This window comes from Pseudoliparis swirei, chromosome 24 (genome assembly GCF_029220125.1).
Source record: "Pseudoliparis swirei isolate HS2019 ecotype Mariana Trench chromosome 24, NWPU_hadal_v1, whole genome shotgun sequence".
Classification (NCBI taxonomy): Eukaryota; Metazoa; Chordata; class Actinopteri; order Perciformes; family Liparidae; genus Pseudoliparis; species Pseudoliparis swirei.
In genome coordinates, this window is record NC_079411.1 from 28,577,732 (window position 1) to 28,596,565 (window position 18,834).

The following is an 18,834-nucleotide window of genomic DNA, read 5'->3' on the forward strand; positions in this document are numbered from 1 at the left end:
GTTTTTCCTGATCCGATGTGAGGTTTTGGGGCAGGGATGTCTATGTGTACAGATTGTAAAGCACTCCGAGACAAATTTGTAATTTGTGAAATTGAGCTATACAAATAAACTGAATTGAAAGTAAATTATTTGCATTAATATATATTATTATTATATTTATTGCCATTGAATGGTGTATTGACTGAACTAGTTCATCTTTATCTCAGTGATAGAGTAACAATGAGCATAACATATCATTAAGACCCTAAAATGATGTCTCTTGTGTCATTATAGACTGAATGCAAGAAAACTACAGAGAAACATCACTGTATGAACTGTCGTAAACAATGGATATAAAACAATATATATATATATATATATCTTTATTCCAGACTCATGGGTCCATAAAACAACAAACACAAATACGACAACAATATATAAAATACAATACAACACGAGGACACAGGTCCAACCATTGCAGCTAACAAGTCACTCGTGGTTAAAATACATTCAAACACTTGTTCCATTGCTTCTAGAAACAAGACAAAGATATGAAACAAAGATTATAAAACAATAAATATTAATTAATGGATATCCGGGGACCCAAAAAAGATTGGGCTTAGCCCCCCCTCTCGTTGACACACACCCCTGCTTTAACTCAAGTTAGGAATTTAAATACTTTTTCCACCCCGGACACGAGACGCTGACACCCGCAACTCCAACCCCGCGGTTCTCTAACTGTCCCGCGGAGTTTGGGTCATGTGATGGAACTAATGCTTGTTCTTGAGTCACATGCTTAGAGAGTTGAATACTTCTAACCACCGCTGTGCGCGTGCACGCTGCTGTCCGTCCCCCACAGCCGCCTTTCCGTTTCCTCGGTGCGCGTCACCGGAACCCTCTCGGCCTCCCGTCCTCTCTGACGCAGCTCGCGCGGCGGTTCATTGGCTCGACGTCACGTCGCGTCCTTCTTGTTTATAGCGAGTTAAACATTAATAACGCCGCTGTTCGCGTGAACATGCGCGTGGGGGGCAAACGGTGGCGCGCGTCCCGTCTCCAGCCCGCGTCGCGGACCTAGCTTCATCGTCCTCTTCTTCTTCTTCGTTGGTCTTCGTTGGTTTCCGCTCGCTAGCCGCCCGCCCGCCGCTGCCAGCCGCGATGCCCCGGGAAGCGGCCGCGGCGCCGGAGGACTGCGGCTCCCGGGACGAGTGGACGCTGCTGCTGTGGACGTCGCTGGCCGTCGTGGTTCCGTTGGTCATCACGCTGTGGTGCAGCGCGCAGCGCTCCAAGCGGAAGACGCACATGAAGGAGTTCTTCCGCAAGAGCAAGCACGGCTGGCGCTACACGGACCTGTTCGGCAAGCCCACCTACTGCTGCGTGTGCGCGCAGCACATCATGCGCGGCGCGTACTGCGACTGCTGCGGCGTGTGCGCCGATGAGCACTGCCTGCGCCGCGCCGACCGCAGCCTGACGTGCAAGGAGATCATGGCGGCCCCCCCCGCCGCCCCCGGTGGAGGCCCCGGCGCGGCCATGAAGCACCGCTGGGTGCGCGGCAACGTGCCGCTCGCCAGCTACTGCGCCGTGTGCAGACAGCAGTGCGGCACGCAGCCGAAGCTCTGCGACGTCAGGTAACGCGTCAGCAGCCGCGCGAGAGAGTGAGTGAGTGAGTGAGTGAGCGAGAGATTTTTTGAAAAGCTTTATTTCAAACCTTGCACCACATAAAACCAAATTGCAATCAACACAAATCTCTTTAGCTGCAGCACCAATCCTGAAAAAGAAAATTGTTCATGATGCTCAGGTTCTTTAGAAACAAAAAAACAAAAGCTGCTCCACTGAGGCCCTCAGTCGCCCTCTCCTCCTCGTCCTCCACCAGCAGCACCTTCCTGAGGTCACAGGATCTTCTTCAGCCTGTAGACCTCCTGCTGCGTGAAGGCTCCTCTCTCGTCTTCATCGTGAGGAAGGTGGCAGAGAGGAAGAACCTGTCTCTACAGAAGTGGTCTTCCACCTTCACGTGCCACATCTGCTTCGTCTTTCGGAGGAAGTCTTTCAACTCCTCCACACTGTAGTGAGGAAGAGGAGTAGATTCCTCCTCCGAGCTGGACTCTGGCTCCGCCCCTCTCCTCCTCGACCTCCGTCTGCCCGCCGTCACCTTCTTCGCCTGTGGGTTTTCTCCTTCCTCCCTCCTCTTCCTCTTTAGCCGGGGGACTCTGAGGCTCCTCCCCCTCCATGTCCACCTCTCTGTCCAACAGCACCACCTCCCTGGCACCTGCCCCCCTCTCTTCCTCTGACTCACCCTTTTCTACCTCTTGATGAACACCCGGAGGCGGAGCTCTCCACCCTGATGAACACCCGGAGGCGGAGCTCTTCTCCCTGTTGTTCAGGATCATGGAGAGATGCCTCCGGTGGGACCACACTGCCTCATCCGGGAGGACCTCCACCCTGAGGGGATCTTCTTCAGCCGGGACACCACCTTCCCGTGCTTCACCAGCTCCTTCAAGATCACCTCCTCTTTAATAAAAGGAGGCACGGTGGCTACGGTGACCCTGACTGACGGTGTGGCCAGCGGCGCCACCGGCACATGATGCCCCTGATGACCCGACACCACCACCTGGTTCACCTTCGGCACGCTGTCTAGGAACAGAACCACCGCTCCGTTCATACGGGCAGCGGACCTCACGCAGTCGTCACGACCACGTCGCCCACTGCCAGCCCCACCTCCTCCTCCTCCTCCTCCTCCTCCGAGCACGGGAAACTCGGCGCCACTCTAATCCCGTGAGCCCGCGTGAGGAAGCTCAAGTCCTCCATGACGCTAGCTCCCCGTTAGCCCGCCGGTTAGCTCCCCGCTAGCCGCACGCCGCTAACGCACACAGACACACAAACAAAACCCTCCGTGAACTCACACACTCACACAGACATTCAGGTGAACCCACACTCACAACAAACATACCTTCTTAAAACGCCACTTTTTAACGGGGAAAACCACCGTTAGACAAACAATTCGCCTCTGCGCCACAAACTCAGAGAGAGAGAGAGAGAGACAGAGAGAGACAGAGAGAGAGAGAGAGAGAGAGAGAGAGAGAGAAGCTTCTTTAGACAGACTGGACCTCAGAGCGCTGACACACACACTGGCTTCATTTCATATGGTCAGATAAATGCTAATCCTAACGATGACAGGAAGTGTCCTCAGGTCAAAGGTCAGAGACGGACTAGCACCACTTCAGGGTCTCGCTGCTCTCGGCATGACAAGTCTTTGGTGTATTTTCTTTCTTTTCTAATGTGTGTGTGTGTACCTCCCGTCTCCAGGTGTGTGTGGTGTCAGTCCACGGTGCACGACGACTGCATGGCGAGCCCGACGGCCGCCGACCGCTGCGACCTCGGCGAGTTCCACGACCTCATCATCCCGCCTCACTACCTGTACTGCGTCAACAAGCTGCGGCGCCGGCACCCCGAGGAGTACAGCAAGGTGCAGCGGGGCGCAGCGGGGTGCCCCACGGTGCTCGTGGGTTTTCACTGGGCGTGTCCGGGCCGGTTCTCACGGCGTGCTCTGTGCTCCCTGCAGCTGGCGGCGTCCTGCGGCCGCGGCTGGACGCCCGTGCTCGTCCTGGCCAACACGCGCAGCGGCAACAACATGGGGGCGGAGCTTCTGGGGGAGTTCCGCAGCATTCTGAATCCTGTGCAGGTCGGACCGGAAGTTCTGTTGATGACATCATCCTCTTGAAACTTGAGTTTATCAGTAGAGATTATTTTCTCTCGCGCGTTCTGCTTCAACATGTCGGTTCTCCTCCCGCACAGAACCACGGAGGAGCCATATGGAACCAGAAATGGTTCTTCAGAGTGATGCCAAAAAGAACCATTTCTGGTTCCATGAAGAACCTTTTAAACCAGGGTTCTCTCAAGAAAAATGTCCTCATATAGTTCTTCAAATAGACTATAAAGGATTTTTAAAGAACCTTCAAAAAAAAGGTTCTTTAAGGCACCATTTCTGGTTCCTCAAGGAACCTTTCAAACCAGGGTTCTTTAAAGAACCATTTCTTTAAAGAGTTTTTCAAAGAACCTATAAAGGTTCCTCAAAGAATCTTCAAAAATGGTTCTTTAAGGAACCATTTCTGGTTCCATGACTAACCTTTCTAACCAGGGTTCTTTAAAGAACCATTTCCTTATATGGTTCTTTAAAGAACCTCAAAGAACCTTCAAAAAATTGTTCTTTAAAGCCCAATTTCTGGTTCCACAAAGAACCTGTCAAACGTCTTTATATAGTTCGTAAAGGTGTCAGAGAACCTTCAGAATATGGTTCCTTTAAGGCACCATTTTAAAAGATGGTTCCTCGTAGAACCACGTGACCTTTTAAGAACCTTTTATTGTTCTCCTCCCAGGTGTTCGACCTGTCCGAGCTGACCCCCCCCAAAGCCCTCCAGCTGTGCACGCTGCTGCCGCCCGGCAGCGTCCGGGTTCTGGTGTGCGGCGGCGACGGCACCGTGGGCTGGGTGCTGGACGCCATCGACGCCATGAAGCTGAAGGTCAGACGGGACGACCTCTGAGGGTGACCTTTGTGTGACGTGACCCTTATTGTTACCAACATGGCCGCCTCTCTCTCTCTCCAGGGCCAGGACCAGTTCATGCCCAGGGTGACCATCCTGCCCCTGGGGACGGGAAACGACCTCGCCAACACCCTGGGGTGGGGCGCCGGCTACGCCAGGGAGATCCCCGTGGAGCAGGTGCTCCGGAACATCCTGGACGCCGAGGTGGTGAAGATGGACAGGTGGGCGTCGGCTTTCAGACAAACGTGTGACATCAGTTCATCAGCGTCTCATGGTCTGTATCTGCTCCCCCTTCAAAATAAAAGCACGGGATTTATTGATTTCTACCAGACAAAAGACAGAGAGCGGCCCGTGATCCGCGTCTCTCTGTCTTTGGCCTTTCAGGTCGTCGCGGGCCACTTCAAAACGACGCGGCGGCCCGGTTCCGGCCCGCGGGCCTCGAGTTTGACACCCGTGGTCCAGAAGCTGTGAAAGATATTTTGATTTTATTTCACAGTTCCGGAGCTTTGAAGGTCTCAAAGAGTTTAAACTGAAGTTGTTGGAGCTTCAGATTTAAACTCAACAAATCAAACTTTAATTGACGAGCTCGATCCGGTACTTTCAGCTTTAAAAAAGAAATACATATATATATATGTTTTAATTTGTTGACCTTTTTCAGGCAACAATAAGTAGTCCAGTAACTTCTCCAGTATTCCTCCACCAGGACATTTCTTCCACCCTAAATACTCTCTCTCACACACACACACACACACACACACACACGTTCAGGTTTTATTTATATTTAAATGTCCCGTCTTAATGTTTTTCAGACATGTTTTTTACTGACTGATGAGTTGACAACTTAATTAGTGTGTGTGTGTGAGGCCCACTTTTGTGTGTGTGCGTGTGAGAGCCGTGTGTGTGTTGTGTGTTTTTACAATGATAATAAACTTCCTGATTCCCTCGTGCTCAGGTGGAAAGTGCAGGTCGCCTCTAAAGGCCTCTACTTCCGTAAACCCAAGGTGAGTTAGAATTCTTCCTCTTATCAATATACACACACACACACACACACACACACACGCTCATGCTCACGCTCACGCTGCTCGCCGTCCTCAGGTCCTGTCCATGAACAACTACTTCTCCGTGGGGCCCGATGCTCTGATGGCGCTCAACTTCCACGCCCACCGCGAGAAGACGCCGTCCTTCTTCTCCAGCCGCATCGTCAACAAGGTCGGCTCCTCCTCCTTTGAATACGTAAACGACGCGCACACCTCGCCACCTCGCCTGGATTTGAATCGCGGTCGCCACGGGAACAAAGAGCTTTACTTTACGTTGAAGCCTTCTCTTCTGCCCCCCCCCCCCACAGGTGGTGTACTTCCTGTATGGCACCAAAGACTGTTTAGTGCAGGAATGTAAAGACCTGGACAAGAGGATTGAGGTGCAGCGTCTCCACCTGTGTGCTTCATCCAGTTTCATATGTGTGTGTGTGGACATTATTAACGGGCCCTCACCAATAAATGCATATATATATATATATATGCATTTATTTATATATATATGCATTTATTTATTATATATATATATATATATATGCATATTTATATACTTATAATTTGTGTGTGAGAATGTGTATATATATATATATATAAAAATGTGTCATGTTTTCTGCCTTTTGTGAGAAGTTAGCTACTGGCTTCTGCTACAGTAACTGTAGTGTGTGTGTGTGTGTGTGCCACAGCTGGAGTTGGATGGGGAGAGGGTGGCGCTGCCCAGCCTGGAGGGCATCATCGTCTGTAACATTGGCTACTGGGGCGGAGGCTGCAGACTCTGGGAGGGGATGGGGGACGAGCCCTGCCCCCCCACACGGTGAGACCTGCCCGGCAACAAGAGAGATTGTTTTGCATCGTGCGATTTTTTTTTAGAGAATTTCCTTTTTTTAATTTTTTTAATGCTTTTTGAGTTCAGTTAAATTGGTTAACCCTCCTGTTACCTTTGGGGTCAATTTGACCCCATTCAATGTTTAATGTCGGTGTTCTTTGGGGTCAATTTGACCCCAGGCTGTTTTTCACTGTGTCAAACATATCAGAAATATCAACTTTTTTATTTATTTAAAGGGCTATTTAGGTAGTCAACAAACAAACATAAAGTACCTCACACTTAAACTTGGGAAGCAATATTAATTCTAATAATTTTCTGGAGGTTTTAATTGCTGGGGTCAAATTGACCCCGAGGGTAAAATATGTTAGTAAATGTAAAGGTAACAGGAGGGTTAAATAAATAAAAGCAAAAGTCAACAACTTGTCCAGTAAAGTTCTGTTATTTAATTATTCGAGGTATTCAACAGAGTTTCCTCCACATCGTGAGGCTAGTTTCCTCCTCTGTTCATATTCTGGTGTTCTTACCTGCGTGTTGGTACCTCTGGTTGCCATGACGACCGTCTCCCCGCAGGCTGGACGACGGCCTGCTGGAGGTGGTCGGCGTGTTCGGATCGTTCCACTGCGCCCAGATCCAGATGAAGATGGCCAACCCAGTCCGACTGGGACAGGCCCACACCGTGAGGGTGAGGACACACACACACACACACTCGCACACACACACACACTCGCTCGCACACACTCACACATACACACATGCACAAAAAACACACACTCACTCTCGCACACACACTCGGACACACGCACACACTCGGACACACACTCACTCTCGCGCACACACACACACTCACTCTCGCTCACACACTCACAAATACTCGGACACACACACACTCGGACACACACACACTCGGACACACACACACTCGCGCACACACTCACACACACACACTCGCGCGCACACTCACACGCACAAAAAACACACACACTCACTCTCGCACACACACACAGACACGCACACTCTCGCACACTCACACACACACACTCGGACACACACTCACTCTCGCACACACACTTGGACACACACACACTCTCGCACACACACTCGGACACACACATTCGGACACACACTCACACATACTCACTCTCGCACACACACACACGTAACATGTAGATCATAACATACATCAACAGATGATGAGGAGTGTCTCATACTGAAGTGTCGGGGTCTCTCTCTCTGTCCCTCTCCCTCTCCCTCCCCCCCCCCCCCTGCAGCTGGTCCTCAGGAGCTCCACGATGCCCATGCAGGTGGACGGGGAGCCGTGGGCTCAGGGCCCCGGCACCATCACCATCACCCACAAGACGCAGGCCGTGATGCTGTACCGTGGCGCGGAGCAGACGGACGACGAAGACGAGGAGGACGAGGAGGAGGACGAGTCCAGCGCCTCGGAGACGGAGAGCCCGCCCACCCCCCGCGGCTCGCCCAGAGCCCCCCCGGGGCCGGCCTCTGCTCGTGCATGACCCCCCCCATCCTCCAATCACGTTCGAGTATTCACGTCTTTTTACATATTTGTGTGTGTGTGTGTGTGTGTGTGTGCATGCGTGCGAGAGTGTGTGTCCGAGTGTGTGTGCGAGAGTGAGTGTGTGTGTTTTTTGTGCATGTGTGTATGTGTGAGTGTATCTGAGATTGTACCTCAGACTCAGTCTTGAAACTTTATTTTCCTGCTACAGGAAACGGCGTTGCTTTATTTAGAAACTCACTTATTTGATGTTTCCTTCTTTTTAAGTGTTCTTCTTGACATTCTTCTTCCTGTTTACATGTTGTCGTGTTGCACTGTTTTAGCACTTGATGAATACTGAACACGCGGAGGATGGAGGTCACACACACGGCGCTCCGTGTCGTTGCCGACGGCGACGGCTGCCGATGAGATTGAAGCCGTGTTGTTGGTTTAAAAAAAAAAAAAAACGTTTTTCTTGTGATCCTCTCGTTTCATACTTGTTGTTGTTTACCAAACGGGACTGGAGACGGTGTTGTCTGTTGTCCCCGTGTGGCCGAGGGGTCCTTCGTGTTCTGTGACGTCGTTGCTGCTCCTCTGCGGTCGTCCTGTTTGTTGCCTGAACGGTTGCCCGTTGCTCAAAGCCATATCGGACACGCTGCCGTACGTTAGCCTACGAGGGCCGACCGGCTGACCCGGGATCGGCTCTCAGCCCGGGGGCCTCCGGTGGCGGGGGGCCACGCCTTGTGGGTCCATCGCCCTCTGTTTGTTTGGTGGATGTCTTTGTTGCTCAAGGGCACCGGTTCCACCTTTTACCTGCGTGTCCGTGTTCACCTGCGCTGTGTGTTGTGATGCACTGAGATGGATTACATGTAACCGGGGTTTATATATATATATATACATACAATCTACACATATATATGTATATATCTATACTCTATGTATGTGCGTGTATATATATGTATATGTAAATACATATATTAATATATATATACTTTCATGTATGTAAATATATATGGGTGTGTATATATATACACATATACAAGTATATATTTATGAGTGTGTATATATATATATCAGTATTTTTATATTAACAATTAATATAATCAATTATTTAAAAAGACGAGAATCACCAACGCTGCAGTTCCCTCTTTGGTCTCCAGGGCGCTTTAGCATCTTTACATTTCTAGTTTAGTTTGTTAAGATCACAAACGTAACAAATAATTGACTCAATTTTTTAAAAAAATACTCTTTTCAATGTCATGACCTCATTTACATAAATATGAGCTCTTATGGAGACGTTCACATCTGAGATGACTCGCTCAAATCTTATATTTGCAGTATTTTTTTCTCGCCTGCGTTCTGCGAAGAACGAGCCGATCAGGGGCCGGCTGACCGGGGGCCCGTGGATCAGGGGCCGACTGACCGGGGGCCCGTGGATCAGGGCCCGCTTCAACATTTCCCCCTCAAGAACTCTCTTGCCCAGCTGTTGCTCGTCTGCCATTGGTTGAACTGCCGCTCGCCTGACGCTGCAGCGAGCGACGGACCCTGAGCGCGACGTCGGCTGAGCGCTCGTGTTCTCTGCCTGCTGGATGCTCACGAGGCTTTTCGTGGCTAGTATAATTAGCATTGCAGCTTTTGTAAAGCCATAATTCAGCTTGTGGAGCTCCGCCCCCTAGTGGCTGGAGCAGAAACCTGATTACGCAGCTTTGACGAGCCTTTTGATTTTCTGCTTTAGCGATAACAAAGTGTTCTCTCCATTTCAAACCATCCGACTCGTGTTTCCTGTTGTCTTGATGATTTCGCCCACAGAGGTTTGTCTGCGTGGCTAAAGACCTTTTTGTTTTCTTTTTGGGGGCGGAGCCACATGACTGACGTTATTGGTTGTTTTGAATGTTTTTTCCTTTTATTATTATTATTTGTTAAATCTTCAGACTGAGTTTCTCAAGGCAAATGTCACTGTTGTGTGTGTGTGTGTACGAAAATGCTTTAAAATATTTATTAATATATATTTGAATATGCTTACTATTTTTTGCAGTCAAATATCTGTCGATAAGAGAACCTAAAATGCTGATGAGAATGTAGAACGCGTTGCACGTCGACCCCGATGTGGGCCGTTCAGCCGCGACTCCACGGGAACACAGAGGAGGAGAGAGGAATCGTTTATTGGTAACGAGTAAATCACCAATCAGCAGTTTACAAAAATACTACTGAAGTGAAACTGTTACGACGGGAGACCAACAGATTCTGATTGAATGTAATGAATTTGAAGACATTCCCATAAATATTTTCATAAATAAAGAAGCAACATGTCTGTTTTAATTATGATTTTATGGTATTTCTTGAATAATTTAAGGGGCGATTCCCTATTTAGAGATGACAGCAGCTTCACATTAAGCTGGAATAAACATGTGTAAAGTAATTTGAAAAAGCACCAATGACTGGCTTTGTGTACGTGTGTCGACGATTAAGAAATACTTTCGTGTTGTTTTTATTTAGCTCGTGTGTAGTTGGTTTTATCTTCTGGGCTAGTCGTATTGATTGGGGTCAAATCTTTTGGTGCCTGGCATCGTTCTGCCTGCGGGGGAGGGGGAGGGGGGCCGTCTGTTTGGTTCTGAAAAGAAAATATACAAACAAAGTTTATTTCGTAGTTCGCCCACGTTGTGTGTCGTGCACAAAACGGATGCAACGCCTGAACTTGTCGTCTTTTTTTTGTACATAAACCAAATATTTTTCAGAGGTTGCTGTCGAAGGGAGCGAACGCGAGGAATTCAGGTTTTACAGATTTATATAAAAGGGCGAGAAGCTGTTGTATGTATTTTAAAAAACAAAATCACCTGTGTATATATATATACAAACACATATATATATACACACATATATATATACACACATATAGTCCTGTATACACACATATATAAATATATGTGTGTATACAGGACTGTCTCAGAAAATTAGAATATTGTGATAAAGTTCTTTATTTTCTGTAATGCAATTAAAAAAACAAAAATGTCATGCATTCTGGATTCATTACAAATCAACTGAAATATTGCAAGCCTTTTATTCTTTTAATATTGCTGATTATGGCTTACAGCTTAAGAAAACTCTAAAATCCTATCTCATAAAATTTGAATATTTCCTCAGACCAAGTAAAAAAAAAAGATTTATAACAACAAAACAAAATCAAACATTTGAAAATGTGTTTCCAGGTGTTTCGAGTTAATTAGACGATTCAAGTGATTTGTTTAATACCCTACTAGTATACTTTTTCATGATATTCTAATATTTAGAAATAGGATATTTGAGTTTTCTTAAGCTGTAAGCCATAATCAGCAATATTAAAAGAATAAAAGGCTTGCAATATTTCAGTTGATTTGTAATGAATCCAGAATGCATGACATTTTTGTTTCTTTAATTGCATTACAGAAAATAAAGAACTTTATCACAATATTCTAATTTTCTGAGACAGTCCTGTATATATACACACACATGACAATAAAACCCATATCATATCATATCATATATCATATCATATATATAAGTTATTCTGATGGCAGGTTTTAAGAACAAAAAGTATCACACCTCTGTCTGCCTGCTCCAGTCTTTTTGAATCCGACTGTTGACATCAATATCACAATTTGATATTGTGTGTGTGTGTGTGTGTTTTATGTCTTACTTGTCTTTCGTCCTGTCGTAAATGGTGGACCCGGGTAAGCGCCTTGCATAAACCGAGGTGGATTGCAGGCGGCTTGTGACCCCATAAAAGGGTAAAGCGGTCCAGGAGGCGGCTGGAGGAGTGGAGGAGCCGAGTGGAGGAGTGGAGGAGCCGGGCTGTGAGACCTGGGCTGTCTTCCCTGCCGTGGAGCCTCGGCTACTTTTGAAGTGAGAGGAGAGGATAGTGTTAAAAAACATTGTTTTTAAAAAATTTTAAATAAATGTCTTAGAACATCTCAGGTACATGAGGCGAATCATTCTATATCAATATTAGCAATTGTATTCTTATTCATTTGTGGTTATTTATAGTTATAAAAAACAGTCAAAAATAGTCAAATTAACAATTAGAACATTTTTGTTTTGTTATTTTGGAGTATTTTTGTGTGTGTACCTCCCTAGTCCAGGCAATAATAATAATACATTCATTTTATAAGGCGCCTTTCAAGGCACTCAAGGTCGCCGTACAACATATTTAAAAATGGACACAATTAAAAAGCAGAACAGTTAAAAAGCAAAACAGTTAAAAAGCAGAACAGTCTGCAGCAGAGCAACCAAGAGGGGAACAGGTCAGCCATAGGCCTGCCTGAAAAGGTGAGTTTTGAGGTGAGTTTTGAATAAAGTGATAGAGTCAATGTTTCTGATGTCAGGGGGGAGGGAGTTCCAATACAGATCGGACACACAACAAAGAACACAAACAAAATGCTGATACCAAGAGCCTCTCCTCTTGGTATCAGGGGCAACATTATATTCCTTCGGGCCAGTTTAGCCCTTTGCCCGGTGTGTTTCCGACAGTAGCCCACCACCACCAAACACAGCATTAAAGTCAACATGTTGGTTTAATCTCACGACTCAAACTCACCAGCTGCAACAAAGCCAGGGTTGAGTTCTGCAACACAAGTGGAACACGATTAGGGTTGGAAGTCTTGCGTTCATAAAAGTAGGCCAACAAATAATTAATTAGCCATTATAACTGTAAATAACCCCTTAAAAGGTTTATTGTTTTGTGTTGATTGCCTTATTTTGTATCTGCTTTATTGGTTTTGATGTATGCCTTTTTATATTGTATTGTTTTCATTATTTTGTATATGTTTTAATCTACTTCCGCTTTGAGCTAAATTTGACTTATTTTGAAATGTTAAAAGGAAGCGCACCTTTATTTTGTGTTAATATACAAACTTGACGTAACGGCTAAATGTGACGGACGGATGCGCATTATATGAAGAGTTTTGATAGTTTTAATGGACCCGTATGAGGCTAACGCTCTTACGGTGGTGACAAGGAGGTTCTAATTCAAGAGTTTTGGTTCATCATTGTACAACGGAAGAAAAGAAATAAAGAAGTTCACCAGCAGTAAAGTCTCACGCCGATTGATATACGGGGATCCGTTACAATAACCATGTTTAAGCTAGCTGGTAGCTGGCGCTAGCTCGTAACTGGTAGCTAGCGCTAACTTGTAGCTGGTAGCTAGCGCTAACTTGTAGCTACGAGGTGACAGTCAGATACCCGTTGTTTGTCAGTGCTCCATGAGAACGGCGTTTACAGGGAATCTGGCCGAAGAGGTTTTTAATGTCCTCATTTTGCTTTTAAAAGTATCGGTTCAGGCACCGTTTAGCACCGGTATCGTTTTAAAAGTACCGGTTTAGCACCGGTATCGTTTTAAAAGTACCGGTTTAGCACCGGTATCGTAAAAAACCCAAACGATACCCAAACGATACCCATCCCTAAACACGATTGGCTTCGTTATAATTTCATAAAAAACATTTCCTCTTTCCTCCGGTAACTGGACCGGCACACTCACCGGGTCGGAGGAGGAGGAGTCGGGCCTCGACGGGCTGCTTCAGCATCTCCGTCAGGTGCTCCTTCAGGAGGGCGGAGAAGGCCTGAGTCGCCCTCACGCTCTTGGAGTCCAGGGTGAGTCGAGGGGCAGAAGCGTCTTTAAACTTTGCAGCATTGAAGTCAAACGAAGCCTGTAAGGATAAAATACTTATTAATTGTATGTGTCTGCAAGACATGGCATAACCAGGTATATCTCTGTGTCCCACCTGGAGAAAAGCAAAGCTCTGGGACTGACTCAGCAGACTGTGGATTTCTTCTTTGGCTTCTGTCATTTTGTCGATATCGTAGGTCAACTTCTTGACGCGGTCCTGAACCGTCATCTGGCACGCGTCCAGCTCGCGGTCCACGTCACGCTGCGCCCGGCGCTGTTCTTGGTCCAACATATCCCGGATCTGCTGATACACGGTTGTCAAGGCTGTCTTCCTTCTGGTGGCTGTGTCCTAGAAAGAATGGACCACGAGAGGAGGCATTAATAAACACATGAATAAACAGCTTAATAAGAGGAGGCATTAATAAACACATTAATACATAGCCTAATAAGAGGAGGCATTAATAAACACATGAATAAACAGCCTAATAAGAGGCATTAATAAAGACATGAATGAATAGCCTAATAAGAGGCATTAATAAATACATAAATAAATAGCCTAATAAGAGGCATTAATAAATACATTAATACATAGCCTAATAAGAGGAGGCATTAATAAACACATGAATAAACAGCCTAATAAGAGGCATTAATAAAGACATGAATAAACAGCCTAATAAGAGGCATTAATAAACACATGAATAAATAGCCTAATAAGAGGCATTAATAAACACATGAATAAATAGCCTAATAAGAGGCATTAATAAACACATGAATAAATAGCCTAATAAACAATGACATGATGTGTTTGCATCACGTTAACAAAATAGATTTTTCCTAATATGTTGTGAAAAACAGGAAATGTAAAAAGTCAAAGTACCTGTATCTTGCCCTGCGTGTCGTTGATCTGGAACAAGACGGCCTCGGTCTTCTCCATGTTTCCACCCAGCAGACGCAGCTGGTGTTTCAGGCCGAGCTGCAGAGACGGAACACGGCCTCAGGCCACAGAGTCGTGTGTTTGTCAGGAGCGTCGGCTTTATTCCCGTCGCTTCTTCTTTCAACGGCAGCACCCCAGGGTGACGTGTTTTTACCAGGCTAAAGTGAATGTATTACAACATCCTACTGAGGTAGTTTTGAAAGCTATAAATTAACTTATAAGTGTGGAATAGAAGGTTTGATAGGGAGATTGATATCCTTCTCTTGGCTGTAGCATTACAGGAGCTAACTTAGCTTAGCATAAAGAACACATGGAGAAACAGTCATTCAGATCAGCACTTCAATTACACTTACTTATGGTATTACTTTTGGTATTACTCATGGTATTACTTATTATATTACTTATGGTATTACTTATGGTATTACTCATGGTATTACTTATGGTATTACTTATTATATTACTTATGGTATTACTTATGGTATTACTCATGGTATTACTTATTATATTACTCATGGTATTACTTATGGTATTACTTATGGTATTACTTATGGTATTACTTATGGTATTACTCATTCAATTCAATTCAATTCAGTTTATTTGTATAGCCCAATTTCACAAATTACAAATTTGTCTCTAGTGCATCAATCTACAACATAATCATCCCTGCCCAAAACCTCACAACCTCCAGGAAAAAAACCAAAAATAAAAAGGGAAAAAAAAGAGGAGGAAGAAGAGGAGAGAACAGAGAGGATGTAATGTACAGAAGGACGAGATTTAGAGTTAAAATACATTCAATGAATATGACAGAGTGTATGAATAGTATAGGTAGTATATTCCACGATGGAGACATCCACGATCCATCAGGCAGGGTGAGGGAGGGTGAGAGGCGGAGTCTCAACAGGACACAGGACAGTGGCAGGATTCCACCCACCGGACCCATCCCATCCATCAGGCAGAGCCGCCTCATAGGCATGTCCGATGTCCATGACGAATGAAAAGGAGAAGTCAGGAGAAAGCAGAGTTAGTAACGTAGATTGAGAGAAGAAATTCATCATGGGAAGAGAAGAGAAGGAGATAGAAGGAGAGGCGAGCTGTAACATCCTAAACTATAAGCCTATATAGCTGGTATTACTTATTATATTACTCATGGTATTACTTATGGTATTACTCATGGTATTACTTATGGTATTACTTATGGTATTACTCATGGTATTACTTATTATATTACTTATGGTATTACTCATGGTATTACTTATGGTATTACTCATGGTATTACTTATTATATTACTTATTATATTACTCATGGTATTACTTATGGTATTACTTATGGTATTACTTATGATATTACTTATGGTATTCCTTATGGTATTACTTATGGTATTACTTATGGTATTACTCATGGTATTACTTATTATATTACTTATGGTATTACTCATGGTATTACTTATGGTATTACTCATGGTATTACTTATGATATTACTTATGGTATTACTCATGGTATTACTTATGGTATTACTTATGATATTACTTATGGTATTACTCATGGCATTACTTATGGTATTACTCATGGTATTACTTATGGTATTACTCATGGTATTACTCATGATATTACTTATGGTATTACTTATGATATTACTTATGGTATTACTTATGGTATTACTTATGGTATTACTTATGATATTACTTATGGTATTACTTATGGTATTACTTATGGTATTACTTATGATATTACTTATGGTATTACTTATAGTATTACTCATGGTATTACTTATTATATTACTTATGGTATTACTTATGGTATTACTCATGGTATTATTTATGGTATTACTTATGGTATTACTTATTATATTACTTATAGTATTACTTATGATATTACTTATGGTATTACTTATGATATTACTTATAGTATTACTCATGGTATTACTTACGGTATTTTTGTAGTTTGGCTTTCTTGAAGAGATGTTCCTTTCTTGATTCTTGTTGTTCTGAGTTTGTTTTCATTCTTTAATTCACGTATTTTAAGTTGCTTTGGATAAAAGCGTCAGCTAAATGAAATGACATGTAATAATGTAATGTCCGAATGTCAAAAACCTGCCTATCAGCACAACGCTCGCTAACTAAAGGGTTTTATGTTGACCATATGGACGGAGCCACCGAACAAGCATACACCTCAAAATGTGCCTGATAATAGGTGAGGACCCGTCAATAACGTCGTCACATGGTTGGTTGAACATTCGGTCCCCACAAAGATAGATGTACAAGTACACACATATACACACACACACACCTCTGTCAGGTTCCTCCTCTCCTCGGGGGATATGAAGGGGCAGCCCTTGTGCACCTGCTGGAGGCAGAGGCTGCAGATCGGACGGCTGTGCTGGCTGCAGAAAAGCTCCATCAGCTTGTGGTGGTCCGGGCAGATCCGCTCCGACAGGTCGCCGAGGGGCCGGCTCAGCTGGTGGAGCCGAAAGGCGGGGTTGTCCCGGTGAGGCCGCAGGTGCTCCTCGCAGTAAGAGGCCATGCAGGTGAGGCAGGTCTGCGACGCTTCGCTTCCATGCACGCGTCACAACGTACGACGTCGTCATCCTCCTCCTCCTCCTGCTGCTGCTGCTCGGCTCTCGGGGGGGCCTGGCTCTCGCTCTTCCTCAGGGTGAAGCTCTGCACCACGCTGCTGAGCACCGTGTTCTTCTTCAGCTCCGGTCTGGTGGCGAAGTGGGTCCGACACTGAGGACAGCTGTACGAGTCCTTCCAGGCGGCGAGCAGGCAGCCCTGGCAGAAGTTGTGTCCGCAGGGGATGGTCACCGGGCAGTCGAAGGGACTCAGGCAGATGCTGCACGTCAGCTCGTCCTCCAGACCGATCAGAGACACGTCGGCCATGACCGGCAGAGTCTGTGAGTCTGAGGGGAGAAAACGAAACTTACCTCGGCACTAAGTCACTAAGTCAACAATAACTGCGTTATCTCTGACTCTGAGGAAGCACATGATCTGTGTGTGTGTGTGTGTGTGTGTGTGTGTGTGTGTGTGTGTGTGTGTGTGTGTGTCGACAAGTATTTTCAGACCTAAAGGAGTCAGGTTTGCAGAGAGACGATTGGCTCCTTCCCTCCATCCTGGACTTCAGAGTCACTGAGACCTTCACACCCTGGACACCAGCTGTTCCCACTCCGCCCTCTGGGGGCGCTACAGAGCACTGGACGCCCAAACCGCCTGACACAGGAACAGCTTCCTCCCACTGGCCGTCACTGTGAAGAACAATTCATCCAACACCTCCACCTGCACTACTTTACCACCTTCCCAAATGCATTATACACTGTCATTGTTCATATATAATATTCTGTATATATTTATTTGTGGACATAAGTTCAATAGTTTCTGTGTTCTCTGTTTAATGACTTGTTGTAAATCTTGTGTTTGTATGGAGGACGAGAGCAGTGGCGTCCCTAGGCTAAAACATCCGGGGCTTAGCCCCGAATGTTAATAATTAACAAAAAGATTTGGCACACAAGTGGTTAACACCTCCAGGTCGCACGTGACGTCATTCACCCAAAGCAGCGGAGTCAGCAGCAGGCAGGCGCAGTAACAGCTGCTGTCTGAGAGTGTTTCTATGTCTACAAATGTCGCTGCTTCACTCCTCTGGGCTAAGCCCAGCGCCGCCGCTCCCATAACGCGCACTACGCGCTGCGCGTAGGGCGCCAAGTCCTGAGGGGGCTCCACAAAATAGAACAATAGATATATTTAATCGCTCAGCACCCCCCCCCCCCCTCCCCTTACCACTTCTCGGGTCGCATCGCTCTGCCGTGATGCGCGCCGACACATCCGCGCACACAGGTGAGCACACTCTCTCTAGCCCCCCCCCCCCGTCGACAACGATCGCCGTGGGTCACTTTCCTGTCTCAGGGGGGCATCATGAAGGAGTTATGCTTAGGGCACCAACATGGCGAGCAGCTGCACTGGCTCAGCCCCAGATGTATCAACATCCTAGAGACGCCCCTGGACGAGAGCAACCTATACCGGAGTCAAAGTCCACTTGTGTGTAAACACACACACACACACACGGCCAATAAAGCCAATTCTGATCTGTACTTTTAATGGCCTCCTTCCTCTCTGGTCCTCGTGACCAGAGGGGAAACAAATTCAACATTTTCAATCATCTCCAGACTTTTTTAATCTGTTCATAATTTGTCATGAAATGTGAACGTGTAAAAAAAGTTTGGAGATCCAAAACGACTAATGCCAGTTTTGTTAAAATCTGTGAAGAATAAAATAAGAAAAGTGTCACAGTCCAAATACTTATATATATACATACTGTATATATAAAAAATTAGGATCCTGTAAGTCAGTTATGAGATACCATCATCTCATAAAAATGATAGTAAAACGAAATAATCTCATTATTATGATA

At 45.6% G+C, this 18,834-nt stretch overlaps 1 protein-coding gene, 1 long non-coding RNA gene and 1 pseudogene across 2 annotated transcripts; 2 read left to right on the forward strand and 1 right to left on the reverse strand.

Moving 5' to 3' along the window:
• Window positions 1–349: 349 nt before the first annotated feature.
• Window positions 350–10,182, forward strand: dgke (diacylglycerol kinase, epsilon). The gene is made up of 11 exons (XM_056409802.1): window positions 350–1,604; window positions 3,280–3,439; window positions 3,536–3,655; window positions 4,350–4,493; window positions 4,578–4,735; window positions 5,467–5,515; window positions 5,610–5,723; window positions 5,860–5,931; window positions 6,232–6,359; window positions 6,942–7,053; window positions 7,640–10,182. Exons 1-11 carry the CDS (start codon window positions 1,135–1,137, stop codon window positions 7,883–7,885), a joined length of 1,773 nt encoding a protein of 590 aa, XP_056265777.1. The 5' UTR covers window positions 350–1,134; the 3' UTR covers window positions 7,886–10,182.
• Window positions 10,173–17,585, reverse strand: LOC130190402 (E3 ubiquitin/ISG15 ligase TRIM25-like; annotated as a pseudogene).
• Window positions 17,238–17,951, forward strand: LOC130190405 (uncharacterized). Its single transcript, XR_008830957.1, has 2 exons — window positions 17,238–17,326; window positions 17,484–17,951. It is a non-coding gene; the product is annotated as an uncharacterized LOC130190405 (long non-coding RNA).
• Window positions 17,952–18,834: the final 883 nt, after the last annotated feature.